The following is a 26239-nucleotide window of genomic DNA, read 5'->3' as shown; positions in this document are numbered from 1 at the left end:
AGACGTATAAATAAATAATTTATGAACAAATACCTGCAGCGGGAGAGCTGGCCGAACGTGCAAATTTGGTTGAAGTTTTCTCAGCCAGTTTGAAACGTTTAAAAGTACACCTCCAAAAATTATAATTTCAACCCGACTAAAATCGTCTTGGTTAAAACGTATTTATTACAATTTCTTCCACTATCAGCAAAGATTTTCCCAGTACAAGTTCATTATTTTTTATTTTAGATAAATCTGATATTGATAAGAAAGAACTCGAGTATCGCTGTTGTTGTAAAAATGGAAAATGTAGAGACTCTCTCTCTCCAGACTACAGAGAAACGAAATTGAGATACATTTTCATTCTGCTGATTCGACTTCACGCATTTTACAACTGAGAACTTAGAAGTATAACGCCTATGTGTCTCTGTGTCCCCCCACGCCCCTCCCCCTCCTTATTAGTGAAATCTTAGAGTTGATATCTTGTTGTTGCGTAGACGTATAAGACTGTAGGGTGTTAACGGTAGAAGCGCTATAAAGTCAGCGAAATATTCAAATTATATCCGAACAATTCCGTGTTTCGTTTTGCAATTCGAAGGTTGGATTTATTTAAAATAATATTTAATTGTTATCGGATAGCCCTCTAGCGATTCAGAGTGACAAACGAAAAAATAATTTTGGATATACAATATGCAAATTTTTATTTAAATATTTGAAGGAAAGGATTCAAGGAAAATTCTAGAATTTTTAAATGTATTGGAAACTGAATAATGGATTTTGGAGTTGCGTGTTTGTTTATCTAAGATAGTAAAGAGGAATTAACTTATTTGACTCAACGTTTTACATTGAAGGGGATCCTTCATAATCTTACGCAGCAGAATGCGAACGAAGCAGATTTCACGCGCAGATTCAGAGATGCATAAATTAATACGCACAACGCGTACACAAATTGGGTTATGATATGCAGTCTTGCAGATATGGGTCCTTTGACCATGTCTTAGGAATTCGTGATTATGAGCAAATGTTTATGATTTACTCTGAATTTTAATGAGTTTCTTGCTCTAAATCTATTTTCCCTCATATTTCCCGGGTTTATTGCTCTAAATCTATATTCCATTATATTTTCCCTGATTTTTCCCCCGAGTTTCTTAACTCTATAAATCAATTTTCCCGGATATTTCCCCCCGAGTTTCTTGACTCTAAATCAATTTTCCTGGATTATTTCCCGAGTTTCTTGACTCTAAATTAATTTTCCCGGATTATTTCCCGAGTTTCTTGACTCCAAATCAATTTTCCCGGATATTTTCCCCGAGTTTCTTGACTCTAAATCAATTTCCCTGATATTTTCCCCGAGTTTCTTGACTCTAAATCAATTTCCCTGATATTTTCCCCGAGTTTCTTGACTCTAAATCAATTTTCCCGGATATTTCCCCCGAGTTTCTTGACTCTAGATCAATTTTCCCTGATATTTTCAGGTCATCTCTGTTTTCCATATGAACCCAGAAGAAGCGTTATTGGATTACTTTTGTTTATGGGAAATAACCCTAGAGTGCTAAGCTTGTTAAGAGAGAAACAAACAAGTTACGCCGATCGTATCGAGATGGAGTCCAGTTATTTTCCTAGGCTCACCATATAATCAATCTATGCCTGGAATTAATGAACATAATTTCACGTTACAAAATTCTACGACTTAAACATTAAATTAATTTAATAATATTAATATTATTAATTAAAATATAGATAACTTAATTATGTGGCATATTCAGCGTTTCTCTATTTTTATACAGATGGAAGCACAAGACCTTCCAAAATTTTCAATAAAACGGCGGGAAAGTACTTAACGTAAGAGACTGTTACAGCGTTGTTACATTCCTTACAATTCAAAATTAAATATTATTGGACAATTTGAATACATTCTTCCTTTCTTGAAGCAATTTTAGCTTTTACAATAAATGGTAGAGTTTATAAAATAACAATCAAAAACTTGATGAAAAATAAGCCTTTTTATTTTAAAAGCAAAGCTTTGTAATTGTTATTATTACCATAAGATATGTTATAACTCGATATATAATATTGGATAATTTGAATACATTCATTCTTCTTTGACGCAATTCAGTTTATACTGTAATTCATATTTTAAGAAATACGAGTCGAAAGCTTTTACGAAAATTAACTTTTAACTTTAAAACAAAATACATTACAAAAAGGGGGGAAGATAGATGACATTGCTATAAGCGTATTTGTTTCCATTTATTTATTTAAAATCATTTTCCATTTCAACTTCGGCCTCGGTTACGGTTAGCAACGTCTTATTTTGTAATTTCAACGGAGTATAACATTGCAAATACTCAAAATCGTTAATATCGGGGAACTTAAATCCGAGAAGTTGCGACTGGGTCAACCATAATATGTTGGGATCGCAATTAACAGGATTTTCTAGTGCGAAATTAAATAGGATTAAATCAATTACTATCTTAAACACGCTTAATAGAAGAACATACCAGATAATGCAATCATTTCCAATTTTGGAAAAACGGGAACCAATACGTATTGATTTAAAGTTTTCAACATATTTCCTTCTAAATCAACTGTTTTCAAAACGGGCATATTGTCGAAAAAGTCGTGAGGAATTTGATGTATCCTATTTTGCCTAATAATTAACTTTGTATTAGTTATATCTTAACAGGAATACATACAACTAATAAGAATCATTATGCTCCCCATATATACCATCATGTTAATTCAAACTCGGGTTTTGTGGGCCAGGGTTCGAAGAAAAACCCCTAACCATGAAAAAAAAACCGGGTTTTATTTAAAAAACTCAAGCCCTCGGGTTTTACTGATTTTTTAATCTTTAGCATTGTAGAAATAATTATTGAAAAGTCATTGCTTAGTTAAAAGAAGTCTTAAAATATTATTAAATAATACTTTTGAAGTTGAAACAAAATATCTTAAAATACCTCTAAAACGAAGTTACTCTAGCATTCAAATTCATCAAAATTGAAGATCTGGTTGTTTTTTTTTTTTTTTTTTTTGGTAAATCCCAATAAAACCCGTGGGTTTTATTTTAATTCATATTCTGGTTCTGACGTCTTTCTAACTTAAACTGTGATTCCTAGGCTCTTACAAGGTGGGAAGGCGCGCAACGAGATAGATTATTCGCTAGTAAAATTAGTCATACATAATGCATGATTAGCCTAGCCCCTCCCACAAAATCCACCTGGATACGTTGAGAAAACGGCTACACAATGATTCCTCTTAGCTGTATGCATTGATCTTAATAACAAGAACAAAGGCTTTATAAAGATATCGCCCTCAGCAGGTAGCTGAATTCCAGAGAAGGTAATTTCTCTTCAAAATTCGGATAGAATTTAATTTACGTACCTGAGTATTATGGTCCTTAGTCTTAAGGCGGGCGTAGGCAAATCCGTTCTGAATACATCACTCAATAAATTGTAAGTTAAACTCAGATGTTCCAATTTTCGTAAACCCGAGAGGGCCATTTCATCCAACTTAGTCATTGACGTTCCCGTAATATGCAACGTCTCTAAATCCAAGGATGAAAGGCTTCTCAAATTAAGCATGGTAGCGTTACACCGATCTTTGTCCAAGATTCTTTTAGCAAATGCTCGCTCTTTCCGGTAATTCTCATTTATATTATAATACAAATCTACGGACACGTATCGTAAACTCTTCAGAATTTTCAATTCCGCCCAATCAAATGATTCCTTGACCAAGCACATCGTGAACATCAGATCGGTCAGCTTCAATTCTAGTCCTTCCAAAATATGAGAAGGTAAACCTGACGAATCCTTTTTCGAACCAGACGCGTCACCAAACCGTGTAAAATTACATTGGTAAAAACTTAATCTTTTGATTTCAATTTTGGAAAAAAGTGACTTGGGTAAGAAGTCGAAATTAGACTTAATTATCCCAAGATCCAGGACGCGTCTACCGTAAAGTGGTTTTAAACTTTCGACTAATTCCTGAACGTTTGCAAAGTTTGAGCATTGAATTTCGATGTAGGAGTTGTAACCTCCATCCAAGCATTCGCATTTTTGCGATAAGTTTTTGGGACACTCGGCCATGGGGTCCACAGCGGTAATGTCATTTACGAACGAAAATATGACGTAAAACGCCGTTAGAAAAGTCCGTAAATGGTACGACATGATTGTTACGCTATACGTTTACGATTGCCCGAATTTATACCCAATTTTAGGGATATTTTTTGAGGAGGGAAAAAGGTATGACATTTATGTAAACAGTTGGACAAATAAAACATTTGGATGGTTGATTCAAGGTTTGCGGAAAAAATAAGTGAGACTTGATAAGGCATCGGTGTTCACGGGGTCAGATTCCTCATAAAGTATCGTTGCAGCTGTGACATAATTTTTACAGGAAATAAATTAAATACTAATTACTAAGCTTATGGGGTTAAGTCAATTAGAACGTTTAACCAAGTAAGGGTAGACGTGATATCATACGATATGTTCATTAAGTTTATCACCGAGAGGTTGTCATGAAGTGACGTTGGTGAAACGTACTTCTCGAGGCGCTGTCAAAGGCTTAGTACAGACTAAATACTATTTAGGAATAGTCAATTCTAGCGTCGTCTCGAACTAGTTCTCAGTAAGCCTCAAGTATTATGAATATAGGTAGTGCCATACCGGAACATATCTCATAAACCTATGGTGATATAATAATGCCCCATTTCAATGAAATAAGTGTTTCGACCAAGGCTTAGGATAACAAGTCAATAATGTAATATATATGAAATAGGAACTCCTTTGGTCGTGTGCAGGAATTCGATTTCCTAAACATGCAAATATGGACGCGTGTACATCACGTTTAGCATAATTGGAAACCGTCAGACGATGGAGATCATTCGATCATCTGAAAAGACGGTCGATTGACTTAGGCTTAACGTCTCCAACATTAGACCTATCCCTTGAGTAAATCTAGACTTCTAATTAGATTTAAGCCTTGGTTTCTTTAAGCTTAACGTAATATTTAACTTTCCTTCCTCAGGAGTGTATACATATAATCGAAGTCTCCCTTTTCAATGAGAAGTTGACACCTGGAACACCACAAGGTCTCTATTGGCCGTCCACCCAACCCAAGCGGGTCGTGTTGTGTCTTGTGTGTATGTAAGTAAGTAAGAGGATTTAATTTGACAACAAAGAGATTCTACGACACACAACCACGACATCCAAGAAGTAAATGACCGGAGATATCTCTCCTTGCTATCACATCCCTAAGTACTTGGCTAGATACAAAACGAGGGTGAGTTACAAGAGCTTTGTTTGTTATTTCTCTTGTTTTCTGGGATTTTTTAGTTCGGTCGGGCCTTGGCTCAAATAGATTGATAGTGAAGAAGAATTCCCGGTATCCTCCAAGTAGATTCTGTCTCAACACAAGTATGCAATCAATATGTACGATCATACGTTCAAAAGATATGTTCCATAAGTTTGTCACTGGTTACCGAGAGAGTGTCATGAAGTGACGTAGATGAAACGTCATAGATTCTCGTAAAGCGACGCCTGGTGAGGCGCTGACGCTGTCAAAGGCTTAGTACAGACTAAATAATAACAAGATGGACTACGAACCCGAGTATATTCAATTCTCTCTTGTCGTTCTCGAACTAGCTCGAGCTGTAGGTCTCTAGCATTACAAAGTATATTAGTGTCATACTTATGGAACATATCTTATAAACTTATGATCCAATTGACAAGCCTAACTGTTTACTTTCGGTTAGAGGACCCAACGTTTGACGGCTTTGAATATTCGGGGTGATACAAGTTGCGCTATATTTCCCGCCTTTTGTAATAAGTAGGGTCGTTCTATAGAGAGAATTCATTTGATACATTTCCAAATTATGGACCCTGGTTCCGCCTGGTGCTTACGAGTACACAAGGAGTTGGTGATGAAAAGAAAAACAATATACGCGTTTCTATTAAGTCTGTCATTTGGAATTGAACCAATAAAGCTAAAGGCAGGGAGGACGTTAGGAATATCTCTCTATCTTTATGCCTTTCCATACACTGGCTAGAAATTAATCAACGAATTATTTACGAGAGGAAAAGCAGAGGCCCAGGAGAGTGACGTATATTAAAGAACTCCTAATATTATATTTCATATAGGAATTGTTTTGTGTTTTGGCTGTAGATGAGTTTCTATCCATGCAGAGGTTGTATTGTATAGTTTCATCCAGGCTTAGAAATAATCAATTATGTTGAGGATTATATTTCTTTTCAACGCAGTTACGTCGCTTTCAAAGAGTGGAAGTTTTGGGGGCGTATTTATCCCTGGTATTTTAAGAAAATATTCAAATTAGACGGTTAAAATTGTCAGATGAGACTGGAAAAATATTTGACTAATCCCTAATTTGACTCGCAAATGGCACCGAATTAAATTTCTTTCTGCCATTAGGCTTAAGTTTAATTCATTAAAAAATATCTATAGAGTTGAATCAATTAAGAAGAATCACGATACGATGTTGCTTTTATAGACTATTAACTTCTATTTACCATGAATTTTGTTGTTTTTTTAATTTACCAATGAATATCTCAGGGCATGGACGAAATTTTTACATTGAAAATCCCTGATTTTGTTCAGCTTATCCCTGACTAAATTTTTGCCAATATCAATAATCATTCTAAGGTGTTAACCAGAGCCCACTCCATCACACCTGGCCGATATTTATCATTGCTCGAAACATGGTTTGATCAAGAAGTGATATCTAGTTTACTAGGGAGAAGGTATAAATATCGCCGTGTTTCCAGCTTTACCTCCAGTCCAAACGTAGCCTGTCCGGAGTTAAACCCCGCCGCCTCTAAAATACAACCAGCATCTCATTGGTTCTTGAAAACTCACGTCAGCGCGACTCGAATGACGAAAATTACGTATTTTCTTCCGACTGAGGAGAGGCGAAGTAGCCTGGCCTTCTTTTACATCCCCCCCCTTGTATTTTGAAAGGGGGACTGGGACTATGGCGCGCGAATACTTAGGTATCTTATACCTTCTCCCTAATAAAGTAGATATCACTTCTTGGTTTGATATACTAAACGAAATATAAAAACCTATCCCAGACTTTTCCCCATTTTCCAAATGCTCCCTGACTTATCCAGGTTCCGTACGAACCCTGTATCTTGAGATATTACAAATCAAGAACCATAATAATAGCACGCAAATAAAGTTGACGTTATTCAAGAGATAAATAAACTTATTCTCGCTCGCAACGTATAACATTCCAATGAAGAATTAACTCGAGATTCAAAAGAGAACGTAGGCGAAGAATAAAGGGGCACCAATTTTAATTACATTAAGTTGGTAAAGAATTTCATCCAGTCCTCAGTCAATGTACACGACACATTTTCCTACATTTCGGCCCTCTGGTGTTTTTATTCCAGACTGAGACAATAGAAGTATAAGCGTTGATTTCCAATTTAGCGACTATTTGTTTTGGTGCCCTAAGACTAACTAAAAAGGCGGGAAAATTCTACCATCCTTCCCGCCTTTTTCAAGACGCTCTCCGGCTGGCCCTGATGTTTATTCTAGACCATTACGTGACAGAGAGCCATAATACTGAAGTGAATAATAATGCGTTGCCATGGTCAAGTTCGAACCAGGGAGTGCAGCTAAAAATTTAAATTCCTTATAGGAAAAACAGGATTTTTTTCAAGAAATTATAGGATTATATAGGAGAAAAAATGGGGTTTTATCGAGGGGGTAGACACTTTGGATCTCTGTGTACACCTGAGTTCAAAAGAGTTCAGCTTTGACAGTGCATTGAGTTCAAAGCCTTCGGAACTCAGAGTTCAGCTTTGACTGTACATTGAGTTCAAGACATATGTACACCTGAGTTCTCAAGTGTCTACCCCCTCGGGTTTTATATGAAAGTATAGGACTAAAAATGTTCATACATAATACTATTTTGGTTTAAACTATGTAGAAAAATCTCAAAAATAACAAATTGGATTTTACTTTGAAAAGAGGAGCTTAAAGGCCGACTTTCATCAAAAATGGTTCTAGCGAACTGAAAACCGACCATCGAGAGCGACCGTGCCGATTTTTGAATCCCCACTGGGGTAAAAGATGGAAGGGTTTTAGCTAACTGAAGGCTGTGCAATGTGCTTCTAGCGAACTGAAGATACACAATAGAGAATTTCCTACAGGGGAAAGAAAATTCGAGAGGAAATAAATTTAAAAGGATTTCATTTGTTCATCTTCAGTTCGCTAGAACCACATTGCACGGCTTTCAGTTAGCGAGAACCCTTCCAACTTTTACTCCAGTGGGTATTCGAAAATCGGCACGGTCGCTCCATTGTTCGTCTCGATGCTCGGTTTTCAGTTCGCTAGAACCCTTTTCGATGGAAGTCGGCCTTTAAAGGTGGAATTCATAAAGGTCGGACGCAACGCAATTTAGTACATGCGAAGGCAGGGCGTCGTGCGCTCGACGTTATGCCTTCGCCTGTACTAAATTGCGTTGCGTCCGACCTTTATGAATTCCACCATTAATTAAAATATAATATATAAAAATATAACAATTTCGGTGTCTAGTCAAATGTGATTTCGATAAAAAATGCTAAATTTGGTTAAATTTGATGCTAAACTATACGAAAACTTAATTCGACAAACTCAAAAACATAAAATATTATAGGACCTTTCATGGAATTATAAGACAGAATTTTATAGTAATTATAGGACCGCTGGGCTCCCAGGCCCAATGGATAAGACTGCCCTAGCAATTCTTAATTAACTTCAGCTTTACAAACTTCCGCGTTTTTGGTTTTATGTCATTCCGTTATCAGTGAGCGCTAGCTAGGAAAACAAAGCTACTATAGAAATTAAATTCAAAAGATGCGGGTTTTTGGTTTTATTTTTGTATTGTAGTTTAAATACGTAAATTTGACATCGGCAACGGTGGGGGGGGGGGACGGCGAGCTTTTAGAATCTTTTAAAAGTCAATATTATCATTAGAGGAGGTTCGTAATATTAATGGGGCGGCGGTAAGTAGAAAAGCGGAATAAGTACCACGCAGAACCAACCACCCGAGTCTAGAAAAGTAATGTTTGAACTTCATTAAAAACCCTCGGAGGAAATTCTGATTGAGACTTGGGTACACAGGAAAATGTGAGAAAAGAAAAATATTAAAGCAGAAACTTTTTAAAACAAATCAAGTATTTCTGTTTACTTTTTACAGAATATTCGGCGATGTTTCAAAGTTATTACACCTTAATGCGCGGAATAAATATTATATCATCAAGCACAATTTTAATACACTAGAGAACCAATGTATAGCCATTAAAGGGATAAGCAAAGCTGGATATTTTCCTTTTTTAATCGAAAAATCGTATAAAATAATGAATATATCAAAATTTGGGCGAGACTGCGTGGTTAAGGAGGAGTGATGACTAAAATGGCACGATAATTGAAGATATAAACTTTAAGGCGGACTATATTCCTTATGCCATAAGTTTATCATGCCTCTAAGTACACAAATACGGGTTACAACTGGGCATCTTCCGCAGGCTACTGTGACGTCAGAACTCGTATAGCGCTAAGATCCGAAGAGAGAAAATTTTGAAATTTCTGTCGCGGTGCAGCCACCAAGCGGTCGAGACGATTACTAAATGGGTCACATGATAAAAAATCATCCAGTGGAATAAAGGAGATTTTTACGTTTCGTATAGGCAGGCATTGGTGGGAACGAATTTTACTTAAGCAACCCCAAATCCCTCTCTCTCTCTCTCGTGAGATAGAGGCGGTTTCAGTCCTGAAACATTCTAAAAGGGATAAAAGAAACGCTAGGCTAGGCAGTACAATTTTGTATTGAAGTTGAGGTGATAAATGATACGGAGAGTATAGGGTTTCATTAAAGGGAACCAGACAAATACTATTGCCATAGGAGTAGCAGCCATTTCTCTACTTAGAGGCATTATAAACTTATGCTTATGCCAATAGACAAATCTTCGGGATAATATAGAGCTATTTTAGTCCGTTAGAGAAATTCCTCGAGAACCAGGTGTTGTTGCATTCCTGATGGGCAAGAAAATGGAAAAACGTTTTGCTTTTTCTCACTCTCCGCTGCCAGTAGATGTAACACAAAGCGTATATGGAAGCGGAAGAAGCTGGCGCGCGAGCTGACTAGCTCTTTTCTTCTTTTTTTTTGGGAATTGAGTGCTCCTTGTTCCGTGTTATTTTAGGTAATGTTTTTTCTTGCTTTGGAGAGCGAAAGAGGCGTGATAATTCCTTGCAGAAAAGCCCACTTCTTTTCACCCAACTCTTGTCTTTGTTTTAAAGGTTTCTACCCTAGAAGCTATAGTTGCGGTCCTTCAGTTACGAATGGCTAAAAGTGCGCCTCTTTTTAGGGTAGAAAGAAACTAAAAAAAAAAAAAAACAATTTTTTGGAAAAGGTGGCAATAAACAAGCTAATTAGCCATAATTTGGAAAGTTACCTATAATTAGGGGTAAAAACATATTATATTTAGTAAAATTTTGGAAAAGGGGAAATTTATTCAGTTGATAAAACTTGATAATAACAAAAACAGGCGCACATTTAGCCGCTCATCTTCAGTTTAGCAAATTCAAATGAATATAACAGAAAGTGAGGTACACTCGTTTTTGGCGCCCATATGGGAAGTCGTCAGCTCAGGTCATACAATTTAGACTATCAATATTGACGTCACGTCCCCGTAGCTCCTCCCCTCTCAGTACCATTCTATTGGTCGACCAAAGAAGCGCTCAGTGATGAGTTGGCAACTGCCTGGTTCAGGAAACGTTCCACGACCTTACAGGAAGGAAGTACCTAAACCCTCTCATCTAATAATAGATCCCTTCTTAGATCATTCGGATGAGCGTATAGTCTGTCTACATTCTACAATCCAAAGCCCTATTCCATTTCTCATTGGTAAGCTCCCGGGTCTTCTTGGGTATAGGGTTTAACTTGAGAAGATAGTGGGTTATGGTTAATCTCCTTTGGAGTTGGCGGGAAACGTGGGGTAACGCACCCTCCTAGGTGCCCCTAGTGACGTCCATGGGGTAAATGGACCCCCTCAAGACGCGAGTACAGACAGCGCGGGAGCTTTGGAAACGTGGTGGCCCTGGCTATGGTTAAGTTCGTAACAGTTTTCTTCGGCACGCGGGCAACCGGACAAATTTCGCTATCGATCGGGTCATGCGCCCCTGAGTCCTCCCGAGGCACGAGCATGCTCTCAGATTCCACGCCCTTTTTCACTATATGCCCCAGTTTTGGAGGAACCACGAGCGACTCTACGCCTTGCCACTTTGATTAGCTGAAAAATGGATTCGAACAGGGCTCACGAGGGAGATGGCGCGCGAAACCTTTCCAGGGGTCCGTTATAAAATAAAAATCACAATGTTGATGACTCACATCACAAGGTCGTCTTCACTTGGTGTGTTCTTTCGGTATTGGTAAACGTAATCTCTTTAGTACAAGTACAGAGTTCACACCTGTTAACCGCTGGGTCAACTGTAAATGGGCTGCAAGTTGAACGGTTAGATTTATGGGTACAAGTACTTGGTCACTAAACGGTTTGAGCATTGGCTCGGTGTCTTGATCTACAGTCTAGACTTAAGTTTTGAAGGTTTTAAGGCTTCACAGTTAGAGCGATAGGGTCCGCTCATCTCGATTCACGTTCAACGGTTTATATGGATAAACCTTACAAATACTTAGTCGTCAGCCAGTAATTGGTTATTAAAGGGTTTCTTCGGAGTCTGGTTCAAATGTCTGGACTTTCGAACCTAATAATTAGTTAGGGGTTTTCAAGGACTTATAGTTGGAGACATAGGATTCACGTTCAACAATTTATGTATACAATTACAATAGCTAGGTTTGAGTAATTGGTTATTAAAGGGTCTCCTCGGTGTCTTTTGAACGGTTTAGACCTAAGAATTGGTGTTAATTTTGGGGCCTAGTAGGGCGCGCTCAACCCAACAACTAATCATAACTTTAAGGACGACCCCGACTGGGCCCCCAAAAATATCGACGTTTTATTCCCGACTATGCCATCATCCGTCCTTCTGTCAGTCGGGGTTGGTAAAAGGGAGGGGGGGTTGAAAACAATGGCTACCTTACGCGGTTTCAAACGCGATCACAGTCAAAGATCCGGCCGGCTCGAAGCTGGGCGGCGGTCCACATTCAGTCCCAACCTACCATACCAGGAACGTCGAATATAACGTTCAACTCTGCCTATAATAACTACGACGCTGAGCGGCGCTCTACACAATATCTGCCCCTAAGGCTCTTCGCTTGAATGAAGTGAAGTGCCTCCGCTTCTCTAGGCCGCAGCTAGCTAGAATTATTACCAACAACCAAACGCACGCTAGTTGCGTTCGACGCGAGGCGTTGTAGTTAAATTCACCCGATAGCGACGTAAATACTGTTTAAGAATTTTCTCTCAATTTTCGAGCCTTCTTCAAGGTTTCCCCCTTGAAAAATATTAAGAAGAGGTTCCCTAAAAACTCGTTTGAGTTGATGCTAGAGCCAGACAACACCGTAAATACCTGAAAAAGCCGAGAGTCTAGAACGATCTTCGGTTTCTTTTTCAAAATATTACGCTAAATATCGAGAACGTATAGTTTCGGGCGTTTAAAATCTAAATCCACAGACTGTCTAACCTTCTTTCTAATAAAAAAAGAGGAAAATTAGAATAAGAGAATTGAAAACCAGGTCTCGGTTTACCCTAATTCCAAGAACGGTTCACGTGGTGCCCGTGAAAACGTACCACGCTCTAAAATTATTGACTAAATATACGTAACAGTGCGCGTGTGCACGTGAGAAATCACCGAAAAAAACAAACAAATAAATAAACAGAAATTAAATCCGGGCTTAACTGACAATAACCAAGTGAAGACTAGGCCAGAGCAGACGACGCTAAGACTAAGGTAGGTAATGAAGTTACATGTCTTTTTTCACGCATGACGTATTCGTGCATAGTTTTTGATTACTCATCGGTTTAAGGTCTGACCATTTCCAGGTCAGACGCGAGTAAAATTTGCGGATAGGGGAGATAGTGGTCCTGGTCTAATGGGACACATCTATCATATTTTGGGACAGTTAGGGAGAAGGGGGAGGCTTCGTCCAGATGTGAAGAGGCAGGGCTGTTAAGTAAAGGTGTAGGTTTAGGGTTTAGTAATTATTCTTCGGATCCCGTGGTCCATTTGAAACAGAAGTTCAATGGCACTTATCTCAAGGACATGACAATTGTCTGCCCTGTTTTGAATTGATGTATATTTAACGCTAATTATAGTTAATTATTCAGAAATATACCCGCATTATATACAGTTAATGAGTTGTATTTATGCTCGTCGTGTGTTTGAGCAGCTTCATAAAGCGACTAGCTCAGGGTTCATAGTTTTTAATTTAAAAATTCCCCGACTCTTTCAGGTTTTCCTAGTAGTCATTTACCTTGACTATAAATTTTTCCACTTTTACTTGTAAATAAGTCAGAATGCTCTGGCTAAAAAATATGAAATCCCTGCCTTTTATGACAATATTAAAATTCCCTGATATTTCGTATCCATTTTCAAATTCCCTGACATTACCAGATGTTCGAGGTATTCCAGGTATGGTGGCAACCATGTAGATAAACAGAACCTTTTGTAATCAAATGACAAATATTTTTCATCGAAATGATTTAAATTGTCCATCAAAACGAAATATTTGATTCAATATTTTTCGTTCAGTATACACGATACATAATTGACATATGATTGTCAAATAAATAAATAAATAATATTATCTTTTTTTCTTCATATTTTAAAATTTAAAATATATAGTTAAATTAAATCAAATCGATAAATGCGCATAATAGAATTCACATAGGGATTTACGCATGAACCAATGGAATTTATTTAGGAACAGAATTCCAGCTAGGTCATAGGACCATGTCGTGACACATGGCTTCACGCACACGCGTGCAATTAGACCATGAAGCATTAGTGACGTACGCACGATAAATAATAAATGACATTACTCGAAAGTATTGTTTTTTAAATCAGAAAATAAAATTACTATTATTGGATTCATTACTAAAACAAGTCGTTCAAGGCAATATTACTGCCTCTACAATTGAGTCCTAGCATGAACATGGTATATTAGCCAATACATTTTGTCGTCTTTTCTACATACAAATAAAATGGGCAATAAAAACCTGAAAAATGCAGGGATTATTTGGAAACGAAAAATCTACGACAACACTGCATTATATTACCAACATAAAAATCTATATGAAAAAACCCACGCTTATGTACGTGCAATCCCATTGTTCAATTTTAAAACAATTTCAGTTTCTATATTATACCCCTTATTCAATTGTTTAACTCAGCTTTTCAAATAAAACGCGTGTCGAATATACAGGGTGTTTCTGATAAGTCTGCCATAAATTGAGGGGATATTCTTCAGGTGATTTTGAGTCTAAAATGTTCTATCTCCATTTTGCCATCTGGGCAACTGTTTTCCAGTTATGATTTGAATGTTTTAGGAATGACCCCTTAATTAAATTAGCAATCATTGTCTTTCAGTTAATTAATAAAATTTCAGGGATCATCCGTAAAATTTTCGGACAATCCTAACTTGAAAACAAGTGTCCCTTATGGCAAAATTTCATAGAAGTTACATTTTCGACTCAAAATCGCCCAAAGAACATTCCCACCTAATTTATGGCAGACTTATCATGCAGAAACACCCTGTATACCATGAGATAACAGCAACAGCTCTTTACTTCAAACGGATGAAGTTTAGCCCATATAAATATATATAAAACTGTGCCGGAACAATGTCCATTGTTACATACTCGGCTTAAAATAGATAAGATTCATTGTTTAATACGATACAGGCAAAATTTAAGCTAATTATGTTTAACTTACGTTGTTTTTATAAAGAACAATAATTAAAATATTTGTATACTTTGAAAGTTAGATCTCTATTAAACTTGTTTTGAAATAATAGCGGGTCTATATTATCATATCTTAAGATAGTTGAACGTTTCATGATGGGCCTTTGAATAAAACAATTAGTTCTCCTATTAAATAAATAACTTTTCATGGTTCATACACAAACAGGATAGTTCTGAAATATATATTATTTTTTTTTTTTGAAAATTTTGTATGAACCCTAGGAAAGTCCTGGAAATTATTTTTTGAAAATTTCGTATGAACCCTAGGAAAGTCCTGGAAATTATTTTTTGAAAATTTCGTATAAACCCTGGGAAAGCCATGGAAACTATTGTTTTTTGAAAATTTCGTATGAACTGTGGGAAAGTCCTGGAAATTATATTTTTATTTTTTGAAAATTTCGTGTGAACCCTGGGAAAGTCCTGGAAATTATATTTTTATTTTTTGAAAATTTCGTGTGAACCCTGGGAAAGTCCTGGAAATTATATTTTTATTTTTTGAAAATTTCGTGTGAACCCTGGGAAAGTCCTGGAAATTATATTTTTATTTTTTGAAAATTTCGTGTGAACCCTGGGAAAGTCCTGGAAATTATATTTTTATTTTTTGAAAATTTCGTGTGAACCCTGGGAAAGTCCTGGAAATTATATTTTTATTTTTTGAAAATTTCGTATGAACCCTGGGAAAGTCCTGGAAATTATATTTTTATTTTTTGAAAATTTCGTATGAACCCTGGGAAAGTCCTGGAAATTATATTTTTATTTTTTGAAAATTTCGTATGAACCCTGGGAAAGTCCTGGAAATAATTTTTTTTAGAAATTATGTATGAACCATGTTAAACGAATAAGGTTAAGGTGCAGGGTTAAAATTGGGAATAAGGTTAAGTTACCTGGGTTTAAATCTGCGAAAGGTTCAACGCGTCATATTCGACACCGAATCGAGGAAAAAAACCAGGATATATAACAAAGTCAGGTGTTAATTAAACCGGAAACTATAGTTATTGAAACCGAAGATAAAATTCAGTGTCCGTCTTTATAGGCGTATCGAAAAAAATCAAGTGTTAATTAAACAAAAAAGTAGTTATCCAAAGGTGGAATTCATAAACGTCGGACGCAACGCAATGTAGTACAGGCGAAGGCAGGGCGTCGTGCGCAAAAAACAGACGTTTGCGCACGACGCTCTGCCTTCGCCTGTACTAAATTGCGTCGCGTCAGACGATTATGAATTCCACCTTTGGTAAACAGCTCCCTTGAACTTTGACCGATAAAGAGAAATAACTTCCCTTAGTACTTAAACTTTAACTTAATCAAAATCACATATCCTATTGTACCCAGGGGACAAAGAGTACATCACAGCATACAGTGTTAGAAATTCAAATTCCTTAAATTTAACAGTGAATATAAACAAGTAGTATAAAGAATTCCCCAAACAAACGTTAGGGAAATCCATTTTTTCTTAAAAAAAAAAAAAATCAATGTTATTTAGAGCGTAAAAACCGAGGGGAAAAAATAAATAAAAGAAAGTTTAAAAGAACAAGATTGAAGGGAGAGTGAAAAGCAATATTTGGTTATTTCTTAATTAAAGTAATTCCGAGGGGGGGGGGAAACCCGAGATAAAACGAGATAAAAATTCATGCCATTTAAGGAAAAGGTCATCAAAAAATTCTTAATTATCGGAGCTGAATTAAACAAGATACCAGCAATTGATTTAGACTCGAATAAGATAATTACAAATATCTTCTTTAGCATTGTAAATAGACATACAGGCCTATCGCTCCATTATTCATTATTTTAAATGTATAACTAAAAACAAAAGGAAAAAAAATATGATATTTTCTAAACAAACCTCCAGGAAAAGGCCCAAATTTGGGGGAGAGAGATGAACGCGAGGGGGTTATCACTCTTATATAATAGACCTTTTCAATGTAAAAAAGGTGGTAGGTAACCCTCGGAATCGGGACATATAAGGGAGTTGACACAGTGCCGTCTCTGCGCACTCTCATGATACAGAAATAATTCCAGGTGGAAGCGGTGGAAGGCAAAGTTTTACCACCGTGCCTTTCCCTCTTATACTTACATCGAAATGGTTTATTCGTTGATAACAATTTTTGTACAGTCGAAGGTACAAAACGCACCCCCAACAAACATTTCGCCAAGTGTCGGTCCCCTCGACTATAAATTATTTTATAAAGGCTAAAACAAGCGAGCAAGTTGGGGATTAGAGCTATAATGGGATTTAAGTTTAATTTATTCATTTTCCGGTACAGGAAAAAAAATTGGGTTGTGTATTCTTCTTTTTCTGGAGCTATAGGGAGTTTTAAATTCATTCTGGACCTTTTTACGAGCTCTCGCGAGACACGCTATAGCTTCTTCTTCTTGGGGAAGTTGGGGATGAGCACGGTTTTATAAAGAGGTTGTAAGGGCCCCAGATTGATTTAAATATAAAGAAGGCCATGCCTACGTTTGCAACCAACGTCGGGATCGTTTCCGGCATGCCATAGCCTACAAAAAAACTCAAAATCCGAGTATTCTCCGAGTCTGGATAGATAGCGTTAGTGTAGGCTCAGTACCAAGAATATACAGTGTGTTTTTGAAAACGGTGGCAAGGACGACAAAATGTCATAGGACATTTTCTAATAGACCTTTAAGAAACACTCTGTATACATGGGCTATAGAGGAGGGTGGAACCAAGGGGTATAAGGGAGGGCTCTTAGCCAATCAAAAATTTAAATCCCATTTGGGTCTCGTTGCCATGGAAACCCTTATTTTTCTAGCATCCCTTGGGATTTTCCGAGATTTTTCTCTTTGAAAAAGAGGATGACGACAGATATTTTGGTTAAAATTTGTCAAGAGAAAGAATGCGTAACCTTTAGAGTATAGAGATGTGCATCTCGTTTTAAATTTCAAGCTCGAGATATGTGAAAATTTTACTATAATTTTTAAAGTGGTAAAAATTACGATAATTTAGAGTTATCGGTTCTAAGAAAGCCTTTGACAACGCCTCGCTAGGCGTCGCTTTACGAGAATCTATGACGTTTCACTTACGTCACTTTATGACAAGCTCTCAGTAACCAGTCATGAACTTATGGAACATATCTGATAAGGATAATAATAATAATAATCTAAGCTTTGTCCACGAAGGGATGCCCATGCACACTAAGCCTGTGGTTTGTTTACAGTTGGGTCCCTTTACAATGCACAGATTGGTAGTGGCTAGCACGGTCTGCCACAGCTAACCGACAGCGCGTTATACTAACAATTACCTCAGCAAGTTTTTGATGCAAAGGAGAAACCGGGTTAGACCACGGAGGAAAACTCCTTTTTAACAAGTGCATGGGGAGAGAACAAATTTGTTCCCAAATTTTCACCCAGTGCCACAGTCCGGAATCGAATTAACCCGGGATCCTCTTGCTGCGAAGTGAAAGCGCTAACCTCTACGCTATACCCCACTTATTTGCTAAAGTAATGGTATTTTACATACGAATCACGTGAAAGTCTGTACACCTAGCTCTAACATTTGCGGTTCGCGCATCTGTGGAGGAGTATCTAGACTAGTATACTGGTAAAGCGTCTGCTTAGAAAATTGTGTTTCATTAAATGTCTACAGGTGCGCAACGTACGTTTACCTATATCAAAACTAAACAAAGCCTGTACCGGTATATAACTTTATTCTCTCTAAGCGTTGGTGATCAAAGAATCTTAAGTGATTAGCACCTCGGGAAAAACCACATACAAAATTACTATAAAGTCACAATAATATCGGCTTCTAAAAGAAAAATAAATTTATTTTCCCATATTTACTCGAAGGTAGAGACCGAATTTCAACTTTTTATCATTTTTTGAAGTTTTTTGCTCTTTTTTTTTTTTTTTTTTTTTTTTTTTGGAGGGGTTCAGAGTTTATTCTTTTGTTAATGCGCTTTCTGCAGCACTGCAACAAACTGTCACTGAAGTCACGGAAACATTTCCATAGTCCTCAAAAAACCTCTCAATTTTTTGAAGGAAAATTTAGATAACGTCAAAGAAATATGGGGATATTTGCGCAAATAATATTTTTGGACGAACTTCTATATGGGAAGAGGCCGGTAAATTCCCAATTAGCGCTCCGAATTGCAAATTAGCACGATGATTTAAAAACTAGTGAAACTTTTATTGAATATTCAATTACTATAAAACTTAATTAAAAATTAAACAGAAATATTTCCCCAAACATTTAAATGTAGAGATAATTAAACATTTCTAGTGACAAGTGTATGGTTTATGGAATATTATTTTGATAATTTCGGATTAATCATTAAAACAAGGCTGAATTTAATTAATCTCCCCAGGGAGGTGGATGCCATTAGATTAAACGGAATTAATAAAAATGATTCGAAATGTTTCGGCATACCCAAAATATCATTAGGAATGATAGAAAGGGGATTGGAGAAGAAAGAAAGAATGAATGAAAAAACACGCATCAAATAAATAAGGCTTAGGCAAAATTCCGATGAAAAATTCGCCGTCTAAGCGCTAGAGATACGTTGCTAAGCTTCGATTCAAAAAATGACTTTTAACCCACCACTCCAAAGTTCTAGCTTGAATATACACAAATATCCCAAGAAAATGCAGTTGTTTCCGAATAAAATGACGAATAAGCTGAGATAGGGGTAAGAGGTTCGGTTTAGCAGACGCCACTAAACTAATGGCGGGTGGCGCAGTAGCCCTCGTTTTTAAGACTAATTAAATGCTAATAATTTTGTAATAAGAGACCATTTATTTAATTTTTATTTTTTAATATTTTTCCTTCTATATTTATAGAAAGGCCGTTCTTTTAAGGTTCAAATACGTTCAGTTTAAAGGTAAAGGCGAGGGAAAAGGTCATTCATTATTCCTAGATAAACATTAATCAATTCATCGGATTTTTAGCCCATCTAAGCTTAAATACCCTGATAGTAATTTAGGGAAAAATGCTTCCCCCCCTCTCTCTAGTGTTTTTACTTAGGTTCCCAAAGCACCAAAAAGAAAAAAATAGGAAAAAAAAAATATTTTCATCAAAAGTTGAAAAGGCTTAGTTTGGTTTTCGGTAATGATTTCCAAATGAGAAAAAGGATGAAAGGGGTGGGTGGGTGTGAGGGAGGGAGGGGTAAGAATAGGGAGGGACAGGAGTCACCGGACGTGCCTAATTAAAACTATAGGGTATGGTCAATCGTAGTTGACAGCGTTGTGAAAGGGTGGGGACCAGGCATACATGGAGGAGAAGCGAGAAAAGAGCAATTAAGGAAACTGAGAAAAGATGAAACCAAACCGCACTGGAGCAAGGAAACTAACTTCTCCATAAAGAGAGGAGAGAGAATGTTGTTAATCGATAGTTTTATTCTTTTCCTAACCCCGATGTTCCCCCCAAATATCCCTTTGTCTTCTACTCCTCTCTTGACTTTAACACGTTGTGATGAGCCACTATTAGAGATTATACCACTGCTGCAAGTACTAATGTTTAACGTGTCGAAAGGGCTCGACCTAAGCCGTAAAGTATATATAGCGGATATGCTTCAGACATAACTTGAATTATTTACATCGCAAATTCAAATTAAGTTTTAATTCCAGGACCTACTGGATGCGCCTAAATATTCCATGAACTGTTGAGCGCTAAATATTACTAGTTATAATTTATGAGCATTGTTAAACTCAATGACTTTTCCGGGGTTATATCGAGATTATTACTGACTGCGACAATAAATATACTCATTTTATCCCTAACCGTGCCAGGTTTTCACAAAAAGTTTTTTAAAATGAAAATTCCCTAAGCTTTTCCAAGTTTTCCCTGACCTTTTCTAGAGGCTATCTCTGACCAATTTCCCCACATTTAATTGTAGAAAAGTCGGAATGTTGCATTTAAAAATTAATAATACTATGAACTTATTAATAAAAACTGTCTTTGTGGACAAAGGCTTGAAAAGAAAAGGAAAAAAACGGAATGGCTGAAGTACCAGATATTGAAATTTTCATTTTAAAGGCATGATTCAATTACTCTAAACAAATATATTAGTAGAACTACTCTAGCAAAATGACAGAATCATTACAAAATTCCGTGATTTTTAAGACAATTTTTAAAAATCCATGACTTTGCCAGACTTTCCAGGTACTGAAGCAATCAATCCCTTGAAATCGCTACAAATCGCACCCTTAAACAATCATAACACGATTTGCTAATATCAAGATCAAATTTTAACTTGCAACTTTCGCAAAATATAAGGTCACCATACTTGCTCGCCATTTAGGCGGGGGCGCAGCTACCACTAGCTTCTATTCGTCATTTTATCTCTCTTTAATTGATTAACGAAAGTACGAGACGAGAGAGAGAGAGAGAGAGAGAGAGAGAGAGAGAGGGATAGAGTTTTAGGAAAAGGAACGCCGGGACTTTCAGATATTCCTTTTAATTACAAACGAACGGGTTTGGGGCTTCCCCCCCGCTTCTCCAGCACGGTTGAACCCTTTTATCATCACCCCCATTCCCACTCATCTCATCCCAATATGATCAGGGACTCTCAGAAGCTGGAAAACTGATGGAAACCCTATAACCCCATCTTACAAGTACGCTCCTATTATGTACAGTGTAGATGAGATAAAACCTACGCATTTTCTACGAAATCTCAATGTACTAACCTAACAACGTTGAAAAATTAGTATAATAAACTGCAAACCTTATGAAACTGGGAGCTGTGTAATTAGAAATAAAACAAGATATATTAATTGGATTTAAACCGGTACTTATCAATTATTATGTAAAGACTAATTATATATGATTTAATTTTAATTAACAATAAGAGAACAACGCCCGAAGGGGGCCTAAGTTTCGCGCCAATCACGCAAATGTTGTAAGCGATTTTCAGGCATTTTACCTTATTGTTAATTAAACTTGTACTATCTTTAATTAATCTTTAGATGGTAATTAATAATAAGAGAACAACGTCTGAAGGGGCTGAAGTTTCGAGTCAATCACGCAAATATTGTTCGAAATTTTCAAGTAATTTAACTTATTGTTAATTAAAATTGTACTATATTTAATTAATCTTTAGATGGCAATTGATCAATCATCAATATAATTTAGTTTTAATTAACAATAAGCTAATAACGCTTGAAAGCCTAAGTTTCGAGCCAATCACGCAATTTTCAGGAATTTTACCTTATTGTTAATTAAACTTGTACTATCGTAATTAACCTTCAGATAATAATTGATCAATCATAATTTAATTCGTAAATATATATAATTTAATTTTAATTAACAATAAGGCTTAAGTTTCGCACCAATCACGCAAATATTGTAAGCAATTTTCAAGCATTTTCCTTTATTGTTAATTAAACTTGTATGCTTTTTAACTACTCATTAAATGATAATTGTTAATTGACTAAATTAATGGCATGTTTACATCTGATATTACTCATTTTTAATTGTAGGCCTATATCATCCAATCTTCAAAGGTCCGCAATTTTGCATACCTTTTCCACCGTCGGTGCCTCGGTGGTTTCGTGATTTCCAGACTTTAGTTGCCATTTTCATCTCTTCCACACTGTACCCGGAAGATTAGGGATATTTTTGGAAATTTAAGGAGATCAAATATCGCTGAAAACGCGAGGAAGCGGCATCCAAAATTAAAATTTCTATAAGTGTAGGGATCGAGATAATATTATCTTATCGGCGTAATTCTAATTCTTCTCTTTAGCGTTTTGGTTTGGTTTGTTTCCCCGATAAGAGGGACTGGTGATGTGCACCCAACCTGATTACGAATTTACGAGTGTACGTTATGTAAATGTAAGTTTACACGGTTTTTCTTACGAAATACTAGGATAGGATGTAGAAAAGAGAGTGCTTCCATATACTGTTCAAATACTTATCTAATCTACTGTATAGGGTCAATATTTGTGGGAGAATAGTAAACAAATATGTTTCATTTCTGACTTCCTTCTGAGAAAAGAAATATTTTTCCTTTTTTTTTTTTAATAAAAATATTTTCTAAATTGAAAAAAAAAAAAAAAAAAAAAAATCAATTTCAATTCAAATTCATTCTTTCATCTATCAATCAGAAGATATTCAAAAAGAAAACGGTTTCGAGGAAAATTTTGCACCTAAGAACAAATCATATGATCAAGAATATCAGCTCCTGTTTGCATTTTGATAAACCATAATTTCTTATCGCAAAAGGGTTACGCAATACCTTGAAATTTTATTATTTTCCCCCCTGAGATACCCAAACCACAAAACGACAATATAAGGTCGCAAATCGTTTTAAAACGTGATATTTGTTATCTTCTTTTTCAACACTCTAGAAATAGGACTAAAATGGCGGGTGGTTTGTAACTATTCTCCAGAGGACTGCCATAAGTTACGATCAAGTTACAAAAGTATAATTTTTTTCCAAACGTCACGTTTGTTCCTGGCACGGTTAAAGAGGGAATGAAATACTTAGACTCTAAAAACAAAGGTAGGAATGTTTACCATTATAATAAAAATTACCCGAAGTATATAATAAATCTCTTGGAGAGAAGTGTACCACAGAGCGGGGTAATTGTAACATGATTCTTCCCAATATCCCTTAACATTTGGAGCTAACCGAATCACATGCGTGATAAATAGTTCCCTCATCACTACTCTATTAGCGCTTAACTATTTGCCAAAGCGCATGCGCTTGTGGAGTTTTGTCCCACGTCAAGACGAGGTTTGTGGGTTGATTGCTGTGACTTACTACCAAAAACAGTTATAGAATTCACCCTGCCCATCTGAAGTTTGATGAGCGGGAGAGAAAACGTGCATGAGCCTGGAAAGAATCGTGTTACATAACTAAATACAGAGTGACATCCTTCTTCTGTTATCCCCTTCTGAAATTGCTTATATTTCACCGCGTCTTTAAACCAAGGGGGGCGTATACAATCACCATTGGGAAGTTTAAGATTACAAAAAAGAAAAAAAATCTTGATTATTTTTGTTAGGGCTTCCGTTTCGCCAATTTCCTTCTGAGTTTCTCCTCTCTTTTTTCCCTAAACCGGAAGTAGTCGTGCTTATAACAGGCTTCCCTCTCTAAATTCTTATATAGCTCCTTCCAAGGCTTAGAAAACCTAACCGGATGTTTTCCTTAAAGCTATGCCTAGTATTTATTTTTACGCAGCGTAGAATTCTATAGACGCAAAAGCGCGCGGGAAAAATAAAGGCGCCAAAAAACGGTACTCCGACATGGCGCGAAAAAGACAGATGGTGGTGATGGTAATATGAATGGCACCCAATACTATAATCCTGTACGAAACAATGTTATTAAACGTAAAGAGATGCTATTATAGTTTCTATAACGTGCAAGGTTTTATCGCGTAAGTCGTACGACTTCAACGACTAAAGACCTTGAAATGATAAAAATTAAATTTTCAAGACGTCTATCTAAAAAGACTACCGTCGTCTTGAGCTAGGTATATAATGTTTTTGTAGTAATACCTCTACACTATACTCGGTCGCTAAATTGGAAGGGCTTAGGAAAGGTTTCTGCTAATTAATTGGATAACCTCCATACATTTTTTTTTGTTATTTTTAAATATTATAAAATGGGAGATTAACCAATGATAAACACGCTATGTTTTATATGTATATTTATTTTTTGATATCCTTCGTTTATTTTTCTGAAAAGAAAAGAGTGTTTTTATAGGCAAAGGGATCGCGGTATACATGGTACCTCTGATAAGTCTGCCAAAATTTTCTTTTTCTTTTAGGGTCTAATCAATTTTGGGATAGCCTATATCCCCGTAATTAAATGTTGTAGACCTGGACATGTTCTTTGACAATTTCCACTCAGTTTGACCAGGGATAGATTTAATTTTAGAAGTAGGAATGGAGAACAGAGTAATGTGGGCGCGCGACGAAGTCCCGGACCCCCCTTCCACGGGACGGAGGGGTATGAAAGAAGAGGCGGGTTATAGCGACAGAGGTAAAAAGGAATAACGTATTTTTCGCCGTCCCTTTCAGCAACGTCGTCAAAACCTACTTTAAGTGAGCCAATAAGACAATTTAAACTTTTCGTTACGTGTTGGAGGGAGGGGCTCTATACTGGGCTATGAGTTGGACTGAAGTAAATACTAACCGTTCTCCATTCGTACTTCTAAAATTAAATCTATCCCTGGTTTGACCCTAAGAACACACGTACCCTTTAATTTAAGGCAGACTTATCAGAAATATCCAGTGTATAGCTATTTAAAGTCCAATTCTCTTCCCTTTAAGTTACACCATAAATTTTAAGATGTTTAGAAGACTTTTTTAAAAAAATAAACAAAAATAACTTTTACTCGACCTCTAACAGTGCCGTATGTTGGTAATCTATCATTTAAAACTAATGGTTTCGTAACCAATAAACGTATAAAAATAAGCGGAAAGTTCCCCCCCCCCCTTGAAAAAATATACATAAAATTCCTTTCCCCATCTGTTTACGTAAGTGAGTGCTAAGCCTAACGTCATGCCTTGACCTATGGGATGGTGTGTTTTTTCTTTTTAATTGAATTCCCGCTCGTTCTAGACAGGAGTTTAACAGACCGTGCACGGCCCTTAGCTTGGCCGCTTGGCGCTATTTTAAAAATAAAAGGGGCATTGTTACGCTTGGACGTTCTGGAAAGGGATAGCCAGGGCGCATCCTTTAACGCTAAGGAACATCGTAAACCGAACCGATTCCGATCATGATTTAATTCAATGGAGAGAGAGAGAGAACAGAAAGGAAATAAGTGTTGTTTTGGCGGGAAAAGTTGGCGCTCAATCACGCGCGCGCGCGTCGCGTTCTGGCGACTTCGCCCATGCGTAAGTGACTAATGCTTTTATCATCTATTATTAGTTAGGCCTACTTTAAGCCTCGGTAATTTACGTAATTGCGTCATAGAAAGCCTTAAGTAGTAAAGACTAAAATTTGGAAATTAGGCTAATGGCATTTTAATAAATACAAAAATATGGACCAACGATGGATTATTTAATAACTAATTAAGATTAAATTATGATTTTTGAGGGTATTATATTAAACAGTTAATGGAAATAATTGACTTCTTAGATATATATAAAAGTTACCCTTGATGGAATGATTAGATTGGTTAAACCAGGAGTTCGTATGAAGTTTTAGGACGAAAAATCTCTGACAATTTAAATCCAGGGATAGATTTAATTTTAGAAGTAGGAATGGAGAACAGAGTAATATGGGCGCGCGTCAAAGTCCCGGACCCCCTTCCCCGGCAGGGGGGAATGAAAAAAGTGGTGGGTCATAGCGACAAAGGTAAAAAGGAATTACGTATTTTTCGCCGTCCCCGTCATAGGAACGTCATCAAAACGTAGTTTAAGTGAGCCAATAAGATAATTT

The 26239-nt window shown here is 36.6% G+C and overlaps 3 protein-coding genes across 6 annotated transcripts in view; 1 reads left to right on the top strand and 2 right to left on the bottom strand.

The window, feature by feature from the left end:
• Window positions 1-26239, bottom strand: part of Orp8 (Oxysterol-binding protein-related protein 8) — a 101785-nt gene that overhangs the window by 10618 nt on the left and 64928 nt on the right. The window lies entirely within an intron of this gene.
• Window positions 1812-6018, bottom strand: LOC149623338 (uncharacterized). Its single transcript, XM_089853145.1, has 3 exons — window positions 3364-6018; window positions 2481-2629; window positions 1812-2415 (listed from the first exon to the last, which is right to left on the bottom strand). The coding sequence occupies exons 1-3, from the start codon at window positions 4146-4148 to the stop codon at window positions 2234-2236; spliced, it is 1116 nt and encodes a 371-aa protein (XP_089709271.1). The 5' UTR covers window positions 4149-6018; the 3' UTR covers window positions 1812-2233.
• LOC149623334 (core alpha-(1,3)-fucosyltransferase-like) overlaps window positions 12072-26239 on the top strand; it is a 78590-nt gene continuing 64422 nt past the window's right edge. Inside the window, exon 1 of the mRNA XM_089853144.1 lies at window positions 12072-12885. The gene's annotated coding sequence lies outside the window, so the exon portion shown is untranslated. The remainder of the gene's footprint in view (window positions 12886-26239) is intronic.

The sequence above is a fragment of the Phalangium opilio genome, unplaced genomic scaffold, assembly GCF_054372755.1.
Source record: "Phalangium opilio isolate 3A_F unplaced genomic scaffold, DU_Popi_V2 ptg000113l_1, whole genome shotgun sequence".
Classification (NCBI taxonomy): Eukaryota; Metazoa; Arthropoda; class Arachnida; order Opiliones; family Phalangiidae; genus Phalangium; species Phalangium opilio.
This window is presented reverse-complemented; position numbering and strand designations above follow the sequence as displayed.